This window comes from Zingiber officinale, chromosome 10A (genome assembly GCF_018446385.1).
Source record: "Zingiber officinale cultivar Zhangliang chromosome 10A, Zo_v1.1, whole genome shotgun sequence".
NCBI classification, from domain to species: Eukaryota; Viridiplantae; Streptophyta; class Magnoliopsida; order Zingiberales; family Zingiberaceae; genus Zingiber; species Zingiber officinale.
Window position 1 is genome coordinate 32,951,878 of NC_056004.1, and position 18,370 is coordinate 32,970,247.

The window sequence follows — 18,370 nt, forward strand, 5'->3', positions numbered from 1 at the left end:
CTGATTAGTATAAAATCAAATGCAAATCTATACATCAAGAAGGTTTATATTAAATAAGGTTAACAATTTCATCTAGTACTAATATAGAAAGATAATGACTTATACTTGGATCTGTGATATAAATTTACTATCCTAGAACAATTCATTAATTATTCTTACATTAATTCTAATGCTAGTAACTAAGTTATCATACACTTCTATCATAAGATGTTAAATTTAAAATCATGTGTAAATCCTTTTTTTTTGTTCCTTTCTTGATGATTTTCCTTTATTTGGTTTATTAAGTAAATACATATGTAATTGGTCTTAAATACAATATAGTTAGATGAATTGTTTCATAACAGAACCAACTTACTACCACAAGTACAAACTATCTTTTATAGTCCTGAGTGTTAATATCTTTGCCAATTTCAGCAATGCGTGCTTGTTCCTTAAACCTGATGACTAATGTTCGTTGTCATGTGTCAATTATGTAAGGAACTAGGGCGCTAAATACGCGAAAGCGCAGCGGAAAATTTCTAGTTCCTCCAGGAGATCCATGCGAAAGGGAAAGAAAAGCGGAAAACTTCTAATTCCTCCAAGAGATCCATGCGAAAGAGAAAGAAAAATAACTTATACTAAGTTGCATGATAGTGGTTATACCTTTGATGCGTGCTCACGGACTCCAGATAGCTTGGATCTCAGCACGATCACACGTTCGCGCCTCTACGGTATCCACACGAACAAGCCTTGCCTTCGTTTGTCTCACAAACTCACAAGATAGAGATGAAAATCACCTAAGGTTGTGCTAGCAACCACAATAAGAGGTTTCAGCCAAGAGAGGGAAGGAGGAAGAAAAAGAAGACTAAAGGTTTTTTTTCGCCTCTTCAAAATATCATCCAAAATGATATATATATCCATCTCATGAATACCAAAGTTTTACCCTTTCATCTTCCAATCCAATGGCTCAAAATTAATCATTCAATCCAATGGTTCAATTTTGACCATTCAACTTCCTTGGTGAACTTAAGTTCACCCAATGAGTCTAACTCATTTATTCTCATGCAATTTCGAATTCAATGAATCACTATTCCAATCATTCGAATTGATTAGTCTAGTTTGAATTGAACTTAATCTAATATAGATCCAATTGAGTCTTACTCAATAAGTCCAATTTGGATTAGACTTAATCCAATGATTCATTATATGAAACCATCTCCATATCTACTTGTTCTTTGTGTGTGACCCAATATATTCTCGTAACATTGGCAATGTACCCAAATCAACATTTAGATACATAAGCAATGAGTGACATCTAGCAAGGCATCATTGCTATCCAAGTGATGAGAAAGTCGAGATCCGACCTAACCTGTCTTATCTTGTATGACTTGGCCCTTCTATATTTGGTATCTAGATTGATCAATGAGGCATAGACCGTGTCATCCTCTTATCAACCTTTGTGTTTCTTGATCTCTAAGTAAATACACTCATCAAATAAGCTCAATATCTCATATTGACTCATTGCGCATGGCCATGCTTTCTTGTGTTCTACTAATCAGGGGCCCATAGATATCGCTTCCGTCATATGGAAGGGATAGATGCCATCTACATCACTCACATCCCTCCGCATAATTCATTGCATACCCAGTGATCGATTTTATTGTCCACCTTGTTACAGGTGACGTTTGCCGATACCAAAGTACACAATTCCTTATGTAGGGAATCGTAGTAACTTCAGGTCTAAGGATTATTCATACCAATAGTCACATGAGAATGTTTATGACACACATATAACGATCCATGAAACATTCTCATGGCGGGTCATTCAGTATATATTCTCTAATATATACTCATGTGTCAACCTGATATTTCATATCCATGACTTGTGAGATTAAGTCATCCGTTGACCTACATGCTAGTCTCAACGCATTAATATTGTCCTTGCATATTAATGCTTGACTAGGAATAGTTAAGAGTAGTGTTCTATGTATATCTACAATATCTCACTATCAATTCAACCAATTGATATGCTGTAGATAAGAACTTACTATCCAAGGACATTATTATATTTATTCAATCGACACTGAACTGAAATAAATATAATAACCAACTTTGCCTTTTATTAATAATGAAATACGATACAAAATGAGCCCTTTACAATCATCTCATAATTGGTACTAGGGCTAATACTAACAAATTATTCTCTTCGACACAACTAACTCTAAAAATGTTTCACTGTCTCAAAGTTATGATGATCCTTGAGTCTTCATCACACTCATTAATCTTCATCACTCTCATTGTTAGAAGATAGGAGGTTTTCTTAGACAACATTTCATAGTTTTAGAAACATGATAGTTGGCCCCACGAGTTGGTACCTGCATGGGCATTTGCTCCAATAGATCTTGGAGTCCATTCCTGGCGGGTGCAGGGAGAGATGATTTTGGACCAGTGAACATGCTTTAAATTGTCACACCTTGCATGAATTGGGTCTGCTGAGAGGCACGTTTTCTTTGCTGCGTGTGAATTGCAATAATGCCAAATAAAGTACAATACAATAAATAACTAGCTAACCAAATTAAATGCATACCTCTGAAGAGACCAAACTAAATGCATTTCTCTAAAGAGATGCCACAAGCACCATTCTTTAATTTTTCTTAGGTGATTTCATTATTTTCTTGTAGTTTCTCCCTATGAGTTTTAAATTTTTCATCTTAATTTTTTAGGAATCAACATATGCATTGTATAAGGGGTGAACGACCCATAGTCCACCTAGTACGAAATGCACCATATATGTGAATGTATAAAGGATGAATAACCCAAAATCCCACCTATTACAAAGTGTATTCTATATATGTATATAAAGGGTAACAACCCACAATAATGAGTTGAAGCCCATAAACAAACTAATGGACCCATGGGCCCTTTTGAGTGTGAAACCAAGGTTCTATATTTTAAATAACTTTTTTGTTAATTTATTTGCTCAATATAAGTAGTTATGCTTTAGTTTCATATATTTCATATGAACATGTTATCTCTTGTCAATTAACTTATCATCAGAAAGTGTCATTGGAAAGAGCTAAGATAAGCAATATGAAGATCAAAAGGGCAACCAATATAAAAGCAACGAGTGTAGTTGAAAACCATGCTCTTTCTTTAAACTTTCATTATCTATTTTCCATCAATATGAAATGAAATAAGCATGAAAAATACCCAACTCCAAAGCTTCACATGAAATGTAAATGTTTAACGCACTTCAAAACTTCACAAGAAATTAAATCTACAAACATATAAATAAAATCAACTATTACTACACAGCTTCGAGTGCTCATAGTGATTGTGTACATGGGAGGCAGTGGGGCGGAGGTTTTGGCTCCAACAATGTTAGATGGTTGAGAAATCAAGCAAGAAAGAGAGAAAACTCATCAAAGGGAGTAGGCATGAGATCCGGGGAAAAAAGAGTCGTGAGATGAGAGAAAAGGTGTCAACACACGAGTAAAATAAGTAAAAGCCAGACATATAAACACCTTAAAAATCCTACATTAGTTCAACCCTAAACTTGGGGTGTCATAATCTCTCTCACTTTAAGTCTTGATGTCCTTGTGAAGATCCATGCTTTAACTCATAGCCTAACATGATCCTTAATTGGAGACTTGTGAGGCTTAATTAATAATGGCTTTGATACCAATTGTGACAAACCGCTTAGATGATATTAATGACTCATTAGCTTGTGAGATCCAACCATTGACCTAAAATGTTTAAGATCAAATAAATAGTATCTTGCCTTTCTAAGTTTATCAAACTTTTTAATATTCACAAAATTTCAAATGAGGGGCTGCCTCATTGGTGAAATCTTAAATTTCCTGTTACATGGCATGTTGAAATCTTTGGCGATAGGATTAATTCAATGATCCACATAAGCTGTCCAGGAAAATCAATATCAACACTATTGTCTATGATGATTTGAACAAAGCATTTGACTTATTATTATTATTTTTTACAACTTTGTGAACCTATAAAAAAGATATATATAATTGCATTAATAGGCGCTGATACTTTCAATACTTGACTCTTCATCTATTCCTCTGCACCTGATACTGATAGTCAAGACATTGACACTTTGAATAGACAATTTGATATTTGTATTGATCATGTGTAAAATTTTTTAGAAACAATCTTGTTTGAATTTTGAATCCGCACGAGTATCGAACACTTGTGCCATAGTCTTAGTAATATTGTTAATTACTTCATTAACATGCACTAGACACTCATACAAATTTTAATTCATATATATATGAATTACTGCAAATATATGCTTCTATAGTTGTAATTAGTTGAAGAGTATTGATTTGTGAAATGTGACTTTTATTTTGCAATATATGAGAATTATGATGGCTTGTAGAGATCATTCAATTGTTGTACATTAGTTTGATTTCATATAGCTGCTATTGCTTCTTCAATGGCTGCACCAATATTTAGCATGCACGTAAGCTTGAGAGGAATTTATTGTCAGATCTAGATCAACTTAAAAGTTGGCAGTATAGTTAATCACGTTCACATGTGTGATAGACAATGCTTGAAGTGACCTCTATATTATATAACCGGTTTAGGTTCAAAATCTCAAGTTGTGCCGAAATTTTGATCTTTGCCTTGAACGATACTAAAACTTTGTTTTTATCTTTTCATTTTGACCTGTGTGCTAGCATGCCAAAGAACTTGGGCATAAAATGATACTCATTCACATGGTTGACATAACGACATAGGAGATATTACATGTGCTGTATAGTATCAAGTTTATTTGAAAATACATTTTGATTGTTTCATTTGGCAAGGTACCAGATTTTAAACCATGGTTCAATGAGATGAGGGATATATTTTTTATATTGGAAATAGTACGTCATCATGTTTTCCCAACTAATAAAGGACACCTACAAGAATCTTTTCCCTCCATTAATCTTTATCCGAGGCAATATTTCGAGTGATATTCTTATATTTAAGAAATGATTACCTTTGGTTTCACTCTATTCTTTAAGTTTGACTCTAATAAATTCAATTTTTCTAACTATGAAGTCTATTAGTCATCTCTTAAATGTTCCATATCATCACAATTTATTTATTCTCATTTTATTATTTATTATAGCTATACCTAATTGCTTTTTTGTTATTATTATTTTATTATTTTTTCTATTAACTCTAGAATCCATTTTAGAATTCTCATCTTCTATATTTAAAAATATGCTTAGAACCTTGAAAGCCTTTTTGTGCATGGTAAACTTATGTTTCTTATGCTCCTCCATTTATGGTACTTCAATCTTATATATATTTTGGTCTTTTCCCACTTGTTTTCTCTTTAGTTATCTTGTGTGGCACACCGGAAAAATTTTCAACTTCCTTTTTCACCCTTAGATTCCTACGTGTGGTGGGATTGGCAAAGATGGGAAAAGGAGATAGACTGGATGGCACTCCAAGGAATCAACTTACCTTTAGCATTTACAGGGCAAGAGGCTATATGGAAGAAGGTCTTTCAGGTTTATTTCTTTTTTTGTTATTTCCTATAACTGTAATTCTTAGTTTTGTTTTGATTAAAAACTTGACTAGGCGAATAACCAATTCTGAAGTTAGTGGGCCCATGGTAACTCTTTCACAACTTAATAGAAATCTGATTTTTTTTTTGGAGCATCAAACTACCAAAAGTTTTTGCTCCACTTCTATCATAATATTAGTAATCATGTGGTGATTATAAAATGTAGTCCTTAGTTTCATGGTTGGTATACCGATCAGTTGAGTTGTGATTAGGATCAGTTTTGGCCAATCTGATTCCAACCATTTTATTAAGTTAGGTATACTTAATTAAATGTAAGTATTAATATTAGTTAATAATAATAATAATAATTATCAATAGCTATTAGTTACTACAAATATTGTTTATACTATTAATTTACTTAATTTAAATTTAATTATAATTTAGCTACTTTAATTCGTTAAAATTAATTAAATTTAATTACTTTTACTGTAATTAATTATTTATGTTAATTTAATTATTTAAAATTATGTTTATTAAATTAAATTAATTTATATGACATCTTAAATCAAAATAAATTAATTAAAATCAAATTTTAAATCAATTTTAATTAAATAAGATTTAATTCAGTTATTTTAATTTAGTGTAAATTAATTTAATCAGCTTTAATGCTAGAAAATATTCGACTCCTTGAGTATATTTAATACTAGAAAATATTTTGGAAGATGGTAAGATAAAGTAGACTATCACTTAAGCACATGGTATTATAAATTTTATATGCAACCTTGGTTAAGTTTAAATTTGATGAAACAATTTATGAATAAAAATAGTTGCTTAGAGCTGGTATTACTTGATTTGCAACTCATTTTCTCTCTAATTAAAATATGTTTGACTAGAAAATTGTACTAAAGAGAATGAATCTTGATAAAGTTTGAACTGGTCAATATATGCGATTGAGCGCCAACAAAAAACAAGCTACATGTATGCAAAATCTTCTTACATGATGATGATAATATGTGTCTCAAGGTTTATTAATCATTATTAAATACTTTCATGGTTAATCGTCCTGTACCAATTCACTGCTCAATCAAAATCATCTTCGACCAATTTACTCATGAAATGCTTTGATATGAGTGGAGCAGTTAGCACGAAAGGTAATTCTTTGTGAATGACAAAATCTCCCACCAATGTTGCAAGGTTTTTATTTAGATTTCAATTAAGATCTAATTTTGGATTTTGTTTTTATATGGTGATTAAAGATTTCGGATTTCATCACACAACAAGATTTGTGGGGATGCTCTACTTGGCGAAGAGAAACACAAGCTTTCATATGAGAGCAAGAGCAATTTATAGATGGAGTAGATTTAGTACTATTATTATGCTTTCTAGATAATATCGTTAATATAATAACCATTAGCTTTAACATAAGGTGTTAGGAAGAGTATAAAGGGCAGTGTATCGTTAGCACTATAGTTAATCATATCTTAGGAGGAGTCTCTATTGACCTTTATATGGTTTGAAATCTCGTACCGTGTCAAACGAAATAGTCAAAACATATCGTTCCAATAAATCACTAAAATTCGATACCACTCGCCACCAAAGTTCAAAATCTCGAGTCATGTCGTAGTTTCGGTCATTAACCGGAAAGATATTATTTCAATATGGTGCCAATGCTCCGATGCATATACTAGTGATAGATTGGACGTTAAAGAAAAGAGATGAAGCAAAGAAAAGAGACATTAGTGGTATCGAGTTTTCATAATTTATCAGAATAATATGTTTTGATTGTTTTTGCCCGACATGGTACAAGATTTAAAAGCATGCTCAACACACAATGTCTCTTTCCTTCGTCAACTCTAATCCATGATTAACACCATGCATCAAAACATTGACACAATATCGAAATAGTATTGTTCAAGTCAATGGTCGAAGCTTCGACATAACTCGAAATTTTAAACCTCGGACCTTTACATGATAAATGACAGAGACCTGATGAAAGATCATTTTTTATAATACTTTTTGGATAAATCCACCACAGTTAGTTAAAAGATATCCAATTGTGATGTGTAAATTGTAATTACTTTGTTGTATGTTTGATGCTTTTGATGCATTTGTGTAGGTTTTCCTAGTTTGTGTGAGGTGACTTTGGATGAGGCATAAAAATAAAATTGTTGCTTATGTTGATCAAAAGAATTAGAAAATTGTCATTTCATATTCGAGTTTTTTTTGGATAATTAACATATTATAGCATGAGTCAAGAGTACAAAAACCGATCTTTAGGAATTACCCATGTTTGACGAAGCCTCATATCAGAGTGAACACCTAGTGACCGATATATATGAATTTGTGCATTAGATCAGAGTAAGCATAGATCAGAGTAAGCATCCTCTCAATGTCTAACTGTTCCTCACCAAAGAAACTTCTATTTCAATCCCGCCATACAAAACTGATCTTTAGGAGTTATCTATGTTTGATGAAGTATCAGATCAGAGTAAACACCCAGTGACCGATATATATGAATTTATGCATCAGATCAGAGTAAGCATCTTCTTAATGTCTAACTGTCCCTCACCAAAGAAACTTCTATTTTGATCCCTTTATACAAAATGAATCATAGATGACAAGGCAAGATGACGAACCTTTGTCAACATTCTACTCCCACAGTAATGCCTTCGAAGACTCTCAATATCCGTCGGTAGGTGGACATCTTCGGTCGTATATAGAGTCCTCCTTCATAATTCTGCAATAGGGGGCACCCTAAGAGTAGGTGCTCCTGTGTCTCTAGTACCTGGCCGTAGAATGTGTACTGTCGATCCTCTAAGTAATCCTTTTTGTCTCTGGTGTGGAGATGCCTCTGTGCCAACATCTAGAAGGTGATTGCATGACTCAACTGTAGGTAAGTCTTCTACACTATCTTGGGCCATGGCTTTTTACGATTAGGATGTGTAAAAAAGTTCCATGCGAATGCTACCCCTCCATCCTGATCAAACTAGCCTGCCAACCTCTGGCTAGTAGCCTTAGGGTACCCAATAATATATGATCCCGTATCTGTAGCAGTCACTTGATCAAAGGGGAATCCAAGTGGACTGGCTCTCACCATACATCAGTTCACCTCAAGTAAGTATTGCTGAATATGGTAGCCTAATTATAGGGATTGTGATTAATTAGCTTGATTGTGATTGATTGTAATTAGCAATTGATAGACATAATTATAAGGAGTCTTATGTATATAAATACGAGTGTATTTGATAGAAAAGATAATTGAGATATATTTTTCCCTCTTTTACATGGTATCAAAGCAAGGTTAATGCTTCTTTGACCTATTTTTTTCTCCTGCTGCCTTGCTACGCCACTACCAGCCCTCTCCTTTTTGCCTCATCTCATCTACTGGATCTCACGCAGTTGGAGTAAGCATTGGAATTTCTTGATTCAATTGGCTATGGCTTGGCTCCTCAATAACATGGAGGAATCCGTGAGCACTAATGTGTACAGGGCATGTATTCGAATGAGAAGAATGAGCACTAATGGTTGTGGTTGGGGGCGCGGATCTGATGCCACCAGGGGTGGTCGTTCCAACCATGCCTCTGAGAAGTGTTGGGCAAGTTTGGTAAGCCTGATTAGGCTAATAGTGCTTCTATCGAACCATCACCAAACGATGATATGGTCTCTGTTTCTCATATTGACCATTTTGTCAGCCACTGTTGTCTCATCCTCTACAGGTGCATTTGCTATATCTCATGATAAGTCTTGGATGCTAGATTCCGATACTTCTATCCATATTACTGGTAACAAGTCTATCCTGTCTTTCTCTTTTGTTTCCTCAGCTTTATCTCCTGTCTGGCTAGCCAATGACACCTATTCTCTAATTATGGGAATAGGTGTTGTCATGCCTACTACAAATATCACTCTTGATAATGTTCTTTTCGCACCTAAATTTTCTATTTGTTTATAAGCCAACTCACAAAAACTCACAATTGTTCTGTATCGTTATATCTATCCTATTGTATTTTTCAGGATTTGCAAATGAAGAGGATGATTGGTGGAAGACATGAGCGTGATGACCTATACTATCTAGATTTTGTTACACCTGCATGTTCCCATGCACTCAGTAATTGTTTCTCCTTATCAATGACATTGTTGTCTAGGTTACCCTTCTCCTTCCTCTCTTAAAATTTAGTTCCTATTTAGTCTATTGATTTCCAGTGCGAGTCTTGTGAGTTCGGCAAACATCATCGCACGCCTTTTCCTTCCAGAGTTGATAAACATAATTCTTTTGCTTTTAAATTTGTTCATTTGATGTTTGGGGACATAGTAGAGTTGAGTCTAGAGAATGCTTTTAGTATTTTATAATTTTTGTTGATGATTATTCCCGCATAGCATGGTTATATCTATTCAAAAATACAAGTGAGGTTCCTAATATGCTAGAATCATTTTATAATGGAATAAAAACCCATTATTCAGTTGACTTGCGCACTCTCCGATAATGCACTTGAGTTCACTAAGAAAATTGTTTCTACATTATGTGATTCTCATGGTATAATTCATGAAACGTCTTGCTCATATACTTCACAACAAAATGGTGTTGCTACATGCAAACACCATCATATTTTAGACGTAGCTCGTACACTTCTCTGTCACACATATGTTCCTAAGTATTTGTGGGGTGATACTATTCTCACAGCTTGCTTCCTCATAAATAGGATATCGTCCTGTGTGTTAATGGGGATATCCTGTTCTCATGTTTTCATCCTGACAAACCTATTTTCTCCGTGCCTCCTAGCATATTTAGTTGCGTTTGTTTTATTCTATTTTACTCCTGGCTTGGATAAATTGTCTTCTCGCTCCATTAAATGCATCTTGCTTGGATACTCTCATATACAAAAAGGATATTATTATCTTGATCCACTTATAAAACACAGTTACACCTGTGCTGATATTATATTTTTTTGAGTCACAACTATACTTTTCAGTCATCGGATACATCCGCTCCTCCATTACAATCCCACCCTCTATGTCTCCCATTATATATGCTCATCTCCCAAACCATTACAAGTGTATACAAGGCATTCTCAGCCAAAATCGGTCTCATGCCCAATACCTCCTCTCTTGCAGCTCCTTGTGCTCCTCACCCCTCCAATATTGATCTGCCCATTGCTCTTTGTAAAGGTATTCATTCTTTCACTACCCATCCTTTGTTTAACCATATCTCGTTTGATTACTTGGGTCTTGCTTTCCGCGCTTTTACTGTTTCTCTCTTATCTGTAGTAGTTTTGACTTCCTACTCTGAGGCTTATCAACACTCTACTTGGAGGACTACAATGGATAAAGAAATGTCTGCTCTTATCTCTCATCGTACTTGGGAGCTAGTAACTACACCACCGTCCGCTGTTATTGTTGCATGTTGTTGGGTGTTCACTCTGAAGTATAGAGTTGACGGTACTATTGATCGATACAAAGCTCGTCTGGTAACAAAGGATTTACACAAACTTATGGTGTTGACTATTTTGAGTCGTTCTCTCCTACTGCTCATCTGAATTCTATTAGAGTTCTGTTCGCCTTGGCTGTCAATCAATCTTGGCCAATGTTTCAGATGTGAAAAATACATTCCAAGATTTACACGAGACCACTCCAGGGTATGTTGCTCAAGGGAGAATACTTCTATGATTTACAGACTTAAAAAGGCTATGTATAGTCTTAAACAAAACCCCAACGCTTGGTTTGATAAATTTAGTAATATAGTCAAAGTTGACTGCAGGAGTGTAAATTTGATCATTCTATGTTTGTACGACATAGCATAAATGAGATTATCATTTTTATTGTTTATGTTAATGACATTCTAATATCTGGCAATGATATACATGAGATTGATGAAACTAAGAAGTATTTGTAACAACACTTTGTTACTAAAGATATGGGATGTTCTAAGTATTTCTTAGGAATTGAAATTGCTTACATTAAGTCAAGAGTTTCATTATGCCAATGGAAGTATGCTACAGATTTACTCAAAGAAATTGGATTGCTTGGAACGAAGTCGATTGATACTCCTATGGATATTAATCCAAGTGTTTGGGATACTACAACAACAACCAAGCCTTATCCTACTAGATGGGGTCGGCTATATGGATCCTTTTACACCATTGAGCTCTATCTCTTACTATATCATCATTTATATTTAAATAAATTTTATCTTGTTTTATTGTTGCTAACTAAGTCTTTTTTGGTCTTCCTTTTCTTTATTTGATATGCAAGTTTGTCATAGTTTCACATCGCATAACTAGAGCCATGATTTAAAGTGTCGTGCTGAGACGGTCGAAACGGGCGAAACATCTCGTTCCGCTCGGCGACTGACACCGGCACAACCCCTGCACCAGACCCACGACAGCTGCGACGTGTTGCGTGACCCCATGCCCGACGCCATACCCACGGCAGTTGCGACGTATTGCGCAACCTCATGGTCGCAGCGAAGGGGTTGGTCGACCTCGCACCAACAGCAGAGGGATCACATAACCCTTTCTCTGCCGCCATGGAGACATTGTGCGACCCTATGACTGCTGCAGAGGGGTCGCACGACCACTGTGGTCGTCCCAGAGGAGTCACGCGATCCCTGTGGCTATGGTTGAGGGGTCGCGCAACCCTGCAGCACCGCCGAAGTAGTGCGAGCTCGTGAGTGGTGTTGGATTTCGAATTTTTTTAATTAAACTTAGGTTAATTATTTTAATGAACTCCTAGTTATGATGGAGATAATCTAAATAGGTTTTATTAAACCCCAATAAATTTTTTATTTATTTATTATCTATTTTTATATTTTTTCTTTTTTTTTAAAGATTATTTTTTATATAGTTTATTTTTAAATATTTATGTTAAATATTTTATTTTTTAATTAATATATATTATATTTAGAAAACACTGAAACTATATCGGCACGACACGATACGGTACCGAAACTGTATCGTTCCGGTCTAAGATCGAAACTTCGGCACGGGCCGAAATTTTAAACTTTGACTGGAGCATTTATTAGTTGTTGCCCATACCATCTTAAATGTGCCTCTTAGAGTTTCCCCTCGATAAATGCAACTCTGACTTTCTCTCTAATGCTCTCATTTCTTATTCTGTCCATTCTTGTATGTCCACACATCCATCTTAACATCCTCATCTCTGCAACTCTCATCTTTTGCTCATGTGCTCGAGTCATAGCCCAACATTCAATTCTATATAACATAGCAGGTCTAATTGTATTTTTGTAGAATTTTCCTTTAAGTTTTAGAGGTACTTTATGGTCACATAAAACACTCGACACTTTCCTTCATTTTAACCATCCTGTTTGTATTCTATGTAAGACATCTCTCTCAATCCTGTTATTATTTTGCAAAAATGATCCTAAATATTTAAAGCTCTCGGTTCCGGAGAACTCGTCATCTCCTATCTTAACAATTATCTCATTATGTATAATATTGCTAAACTTAAATTCCATATATTCTGTCTTTATTCTACTAAGCCTAAAATCTTTCCCTTCTAGTATTTCCTGTCAAGATTCTAATTTAGCATTTACTTCTTCATGTATTTCATCTATCAAAACAATATCATCTACAAACAACATGCACTACAGTGAGTTCGTCCATAATTAGTGTAAAAAGATAGGGACACAGAGCTGATCCGTGATATAACCCTATCTTTATTAGAATGCTTCAGTTACTCTGCTTGAAGTCTTTCCTCTAGTTATTACATCCTCGTACATATCCTTAATTAGTTCAATATATGTTACGCTAACACCTTTCTTTTCTAGAATTCTTCATATAATTTTTTTTAGAACTCTATCATAAACCTTTTCTAAGTCAATGAATACCTGTATAGATCTTGTTTTTGCTCTTGATATTTTTCAATTAATTGTCTAAGAAAATGTATAGTTTTTATTGTCGACTTTTCAAGTATGTACCCAAATTGATTTTCGGTTACAATGGTCTCCTTCCTTAATCTTTTTTCTATTATTTTTTCCCAAAGTTTCATGGTATGACTCAATAGTTTATTACTCCTATAGTTTGCACAATTTTGTATGTCTCCCTTGTTTTTATATAAGGGAACTAGAGTACTTATTAGATATTTTTTTCGTTTTCAATATCATGTTAAATAATTTTGTAAGTCATTCAATATCTTGTTTTTCCTAGGCACTTCCATACCTTTATTGGAATATTATCTGGTCCAACGACTTTTTCATGTGCATCCCATTTAAAGTTTATTCTACTTATTTGAATTTTACAATAAAAATTTAAATTTCTATACTCATTTGACCTACTTAAATTACCTAAGTTAAGTTGGTCACCGAAACCTTCATTAAAAAGTTGATGAAAATACCTCTTCCACCACTCTTTTATTTCTCCATTATTTACTAGTACCCTATTACATTCATCTTTAATATATTTTATCTGGATAAGATCTCTTGACTTCCTTTTTCTCATTTTAGCTATTTTATAAATGTCTCTTTCCCCTTCTCTTGTATCTAATTTTTGATATAATCGTTCAAAAGTTTCATTCTTTACTTCATTCACTACTCTCTTAGCTTGACTATTGTATATTTTTTTAAGTTTTTTTCATTTTTACAAATATATAATTCCTTATAAGCTATTTATTATTCTTTAACTTTCTCTTATACTTTCGCATTCTACCACTAAGATTCCTTCCTTAGTAGTGCATGCCTCTTCGACTCGCCGAGTACACTCTTAGCTACTATTTTCAATTTTGATGTCATCTTATCCTATATCGTATTAGAATCATCATATATTTCACCTAATGTTTGTACTTCTACCTTTTCCTTAAATATATTTTGCTTCCCATCTTTTAACTTCCACCACTTAATTTTAAGAGTCGTATATATTTTCTTTCTATTGATACTATGTTTGAGGTGTATATCCAATTCTACTAATCTATTTTTAGTAGTTAAGTTTTATTCAGGGATGACCTTGCAATTTTTACAAATCTTTCCATCCTTCTTCCTAACCATAAGAAAGTCAATTTGCGATTTATTATTCCCACTTTTGAATGTGACTGTGTTTTTCTCTTTTCTTAAAAAAACATATTAGCTAATATAAGGTTATATGCTATCGCAAAATCTAATATAGTTTTTTCCTTCCTCATTTCCCGTTCCAAACCTATAACCCCCATGTACCCTCGCATATTCCTCATTTTTCACTCTAATATGTCCATTTAGATCACCTGTTATTAAAATCATTTTATTTAGCGGAATGTTTTGTAATATTTCGTTTAAGTCGTCCCAAAATCTTGATTTGGTAGCTTCATCTAATTCTACTTGTGGTGCATATATGCTAATTATGCTCATAATTTCTTTCGCCACTATTATCTTAAGGGCTATAATTTTATCTTCTTTTCTAACTATTCCTATAACTCTCATTTTGTCTTTTGTACACACAAAATACTAATTTTTTTCCTAATCATCGTATCTACTGCCTCCATTGATTTACCAATGAGGGTTCCTATGCTCCATATTTCAAATTTTATATTATTAGTTTTCTTATTATATTTGTTCTTATCCAACCTATGGTATGAAAACTCTTGCCTATTTAACACTACACCCAAGTTCTCATAGAGATGTAGCAGTCCTTATCGATACGTTACATCAGACCCTGCAATTTGAACTCTTGCATATTTAGTACTACACTTGAGTTCTGGAGATGTAGCGGTTCTTGCCTAGACGTTAGGACCCTGCAACTCGTCCCTTTAGAGGAATAACCTAGCATTAACATAATAGTTTAATGGATCCATTCATTGAATATTTATCATAATTTTAACGTTGGTTGGTAACCTAATGCAACCTTCCTCCTTTATCTGGGCTTAGGACCGGCTATGACTGGTTTGTCATGGGCGGAGTTAATCCAAGTGTTTGGGATGATTGAAAATTCTTTGAGGATAAGACAAAATATAGATGGTAGGAAACTCATTTACTTAATAGTAATGAGACCTGACATTTCTTTTACAGTAGGAATGCTCAGTCGTTTTATGGATAAACCTAAGCAAGTTCACTGGGATACTACAATTACAATTCTTAAGTACATCAAGAAATCTCCAGGGAAAGGGTTGTCATTTAAAAGAAATGGACACCTAAAGATTGAAGCCTATTCTGATGTCGACTATGCTGGATCAAAGATCGAGAGACGGTCCGCTTCTAGATATTGCACTTATATAGGGGGAAATCTAATAACATGGCGAAGTTAGAAATAAACTACTATTGCTAGGTCAATTGTCGAAGCGGCATGACTCACACAGATGTTATGGCTAAAGAATTTGCTTGAAGAATTAAGATTCACCTACAATGAACCACTGCATGTAGTGTGATAATCAAGCGGCTATTCACATCTAAAGTAACCCAGTTTCTAGTTTTTTATGAGAATACTAAACATATTCAGGTTGATTGTCATTTTATTCGCGAGTCTATAATGAGCTAGAAAATTGCTACTCCATTCACATCATTATCCAATCAAGTTGCTGACGTTTTTGCTAAAATTTTGTGACAAGCTGGATATGATTGACATATATGCTCCAGCTTGAGGAGTAGTGTTGAATACGGTAGCTTAATTATAGGGATTGTGATTGATTGTAATTAGCAATTGATAGACATAATTATAGAGAGTCTTATGTATATAAATACGAGTGTATTTGATAGAAAAGGTAATTGAGATATATTTTTTCCTCTTTTACAGGTACGATGGACCCATTTGATCCAAAGGTCGTCCTCCTTCGTCTATATCCACCATATAATCTTATCAAGGGCTAGGCTCTAAGCCCGCAAGTCTCAACATCCCAAATCCCCTTCTTTTTTAGTCTGCATATATCTGTCCATGACACCGAGAGATGCCTAAATGCCCACATGAAAGACTTACAGATACTGCCAATGATGCTAGGGGTAGTGGCAGGATGGATAACCAGAAGCAAAAAAGTAATGAGTCGTGCCTTGCCAACATAGGATAATGTCCTCTGTGACCAAACGCCGATCCTTCATAGCAAAGAATCGAGTAGGGGACTATAGTAAAAAAATCTGAAGTCGTCGAGCAACTAGCAATATCCCCAAATATCTAAAAGGCATCGTATCCTCATGAAAACCAACGATGGAAAATAGCCTTTTGCATGTTATGTCATCAACACCAGCCAGATAAATGTTCGAGTGATATAGCAGTATTTGTATAATGCAAATTGAGACAAGAAAGGATAGCAACTAAGGCAAGGACCTCCATAACCAGATGTAGATCTAAACAAAGAATTAGAGAATGCTTAATATTTTAAGTATACGATATATGATTACCAATGAATGAAGTATCATTAGAAAAAGGCAGAGGCTTAGGCTATTATTTTGCTTATCATCTTAGAGAAAAAAATGAACCTTATATATATTGGTACTCAGATTAAATTTGTGGGATAACATTCTCACACTATAAAAGTCAAGACAATGAGTCTAGGAGATGGGAAGGATGTGGAGGTCCAAGTTAGCGGTACAATCAAACTTTGATTGCCTCAAGGAGCACACATCTTATGTCAGTAATAATCTAATTTCCAAGAGATGATCAAATTAGGGGGTATGATTATAGAGTAGCTAATGGAATCTATGGATGACTCTTGGGAGGTTGTGACAAGACCTATATTGTTTAGAGATAATCCAAGCCATATGGTGGGTAACATGTGTAACAGTTGGAAAGAAAAATCTATTAATCATCTTTGAATGGAGGGATCTAAGGGAACTCCTTTATAATGCTTTTGAAAGTCAAGTATTTTACATGCAAAGTCAAGGTAGAGTTAGGATCATCCCAACATGGATCAAATGACTTCATTGTGTGCATTAAAATGAGGAGCATGCTAGAGTTGTGATGATGTCTTAAGATGCATGCTAATGTTATGGAGACATAGAGCTTGCAATGACGAGGATTTTTACTTAGAGAGATTTTCTTGGATAGTGCATTTGGTGAAGCTTTGCTTGGTTTCATTCTCATGTTTGAAAAGGGACCTAGAGAGGACTAAGAGGGTATTTGTATATTGTGCAAGGTTTAAAATTTTAAGCCATACCAGCGTTTTGATTTATGACTGGAATGATACAATGTTGCTTCCATACTATGTCATGCTAATATGGTTTCGGTATGTTTTGAATATAAAATATATTAATTTGATTTTTTTATTAGTATTTGATTGCATAAATGCTTTTCCTAATAATTCATCTTCACCTTATGAAATGGAAAGGTATTTAACCATTGAAAAAAAAAATTTAAAATGAAAAAGGGAAAAAATTTAATTACTTTAAACCCTTTCAAGATCCTAAAATAAAAGAAGAAAGGAAAGAAAAAACTTGAGGCTGCCCTGGGGCCATGGTTAGGCAAGGCCTTTGTGAGGTTGGGATGACCTTGCGATCTCATAGAGGCCACTTCCACCTCGTGGCTTTGCCTATTGCTGATGTTGAAATAATTTTGGTGGTGGCCGCGATCCTTGATATAGTGCGAGAAGTAGCTTGTCTTATTATATGTACCATCCTTATTTCAGATAAACTATGTTTCTCTCTATAGAGTAGAATTATATGTTGTATTGTTCATTTTTTAAGTGTTTTGTTTGTGGTTGTTTATTTAGAGTCATTTGTTCTTGACTATATATATTTTATTGCTTCTATAATTGAATATATAGATATGGCGTGTATTCTAATTTCACTAATTTTGACCTATATAGGATCAGTCAACTTGTGCTAACAAAATCAAAATATATCTACTTGCTAGCATTGGCGGTTGGTGGTTTCTTAGTAGTGTGTTGCTACTAGAGGTGCAAACAAACTGAATTGAGCCGAATAGTATGAGAATATTGATATTCGAGTTTGAGCTTGAAAAATATAAG

The 18,370-nt window shown here is 34.2% G+C and overlaps 1 protein-coding gene across 1 annotated transcript in view; it reads left to right on the forward strand.

The window, feature by feature from the left end:
* Window positions 1-18,370, forward strand: part of LOC122027414 (alpha-N-acetylglucosaminidase) — a 79,882-nt gene that overhangs the window by 951 nt on the left and 60,561 nt on the right. The window contains exon 4 of the mRNA XM_042586364.1: window positions 5,383-5,504. Within this exon, the coding sequence (XP_042442298.1) occupies window positions 5,383-5,504 (122 nt within the window). The remainder of the gene's footprint in view (window positions 1-5,382; window positions 5,505-18,370) is intronic.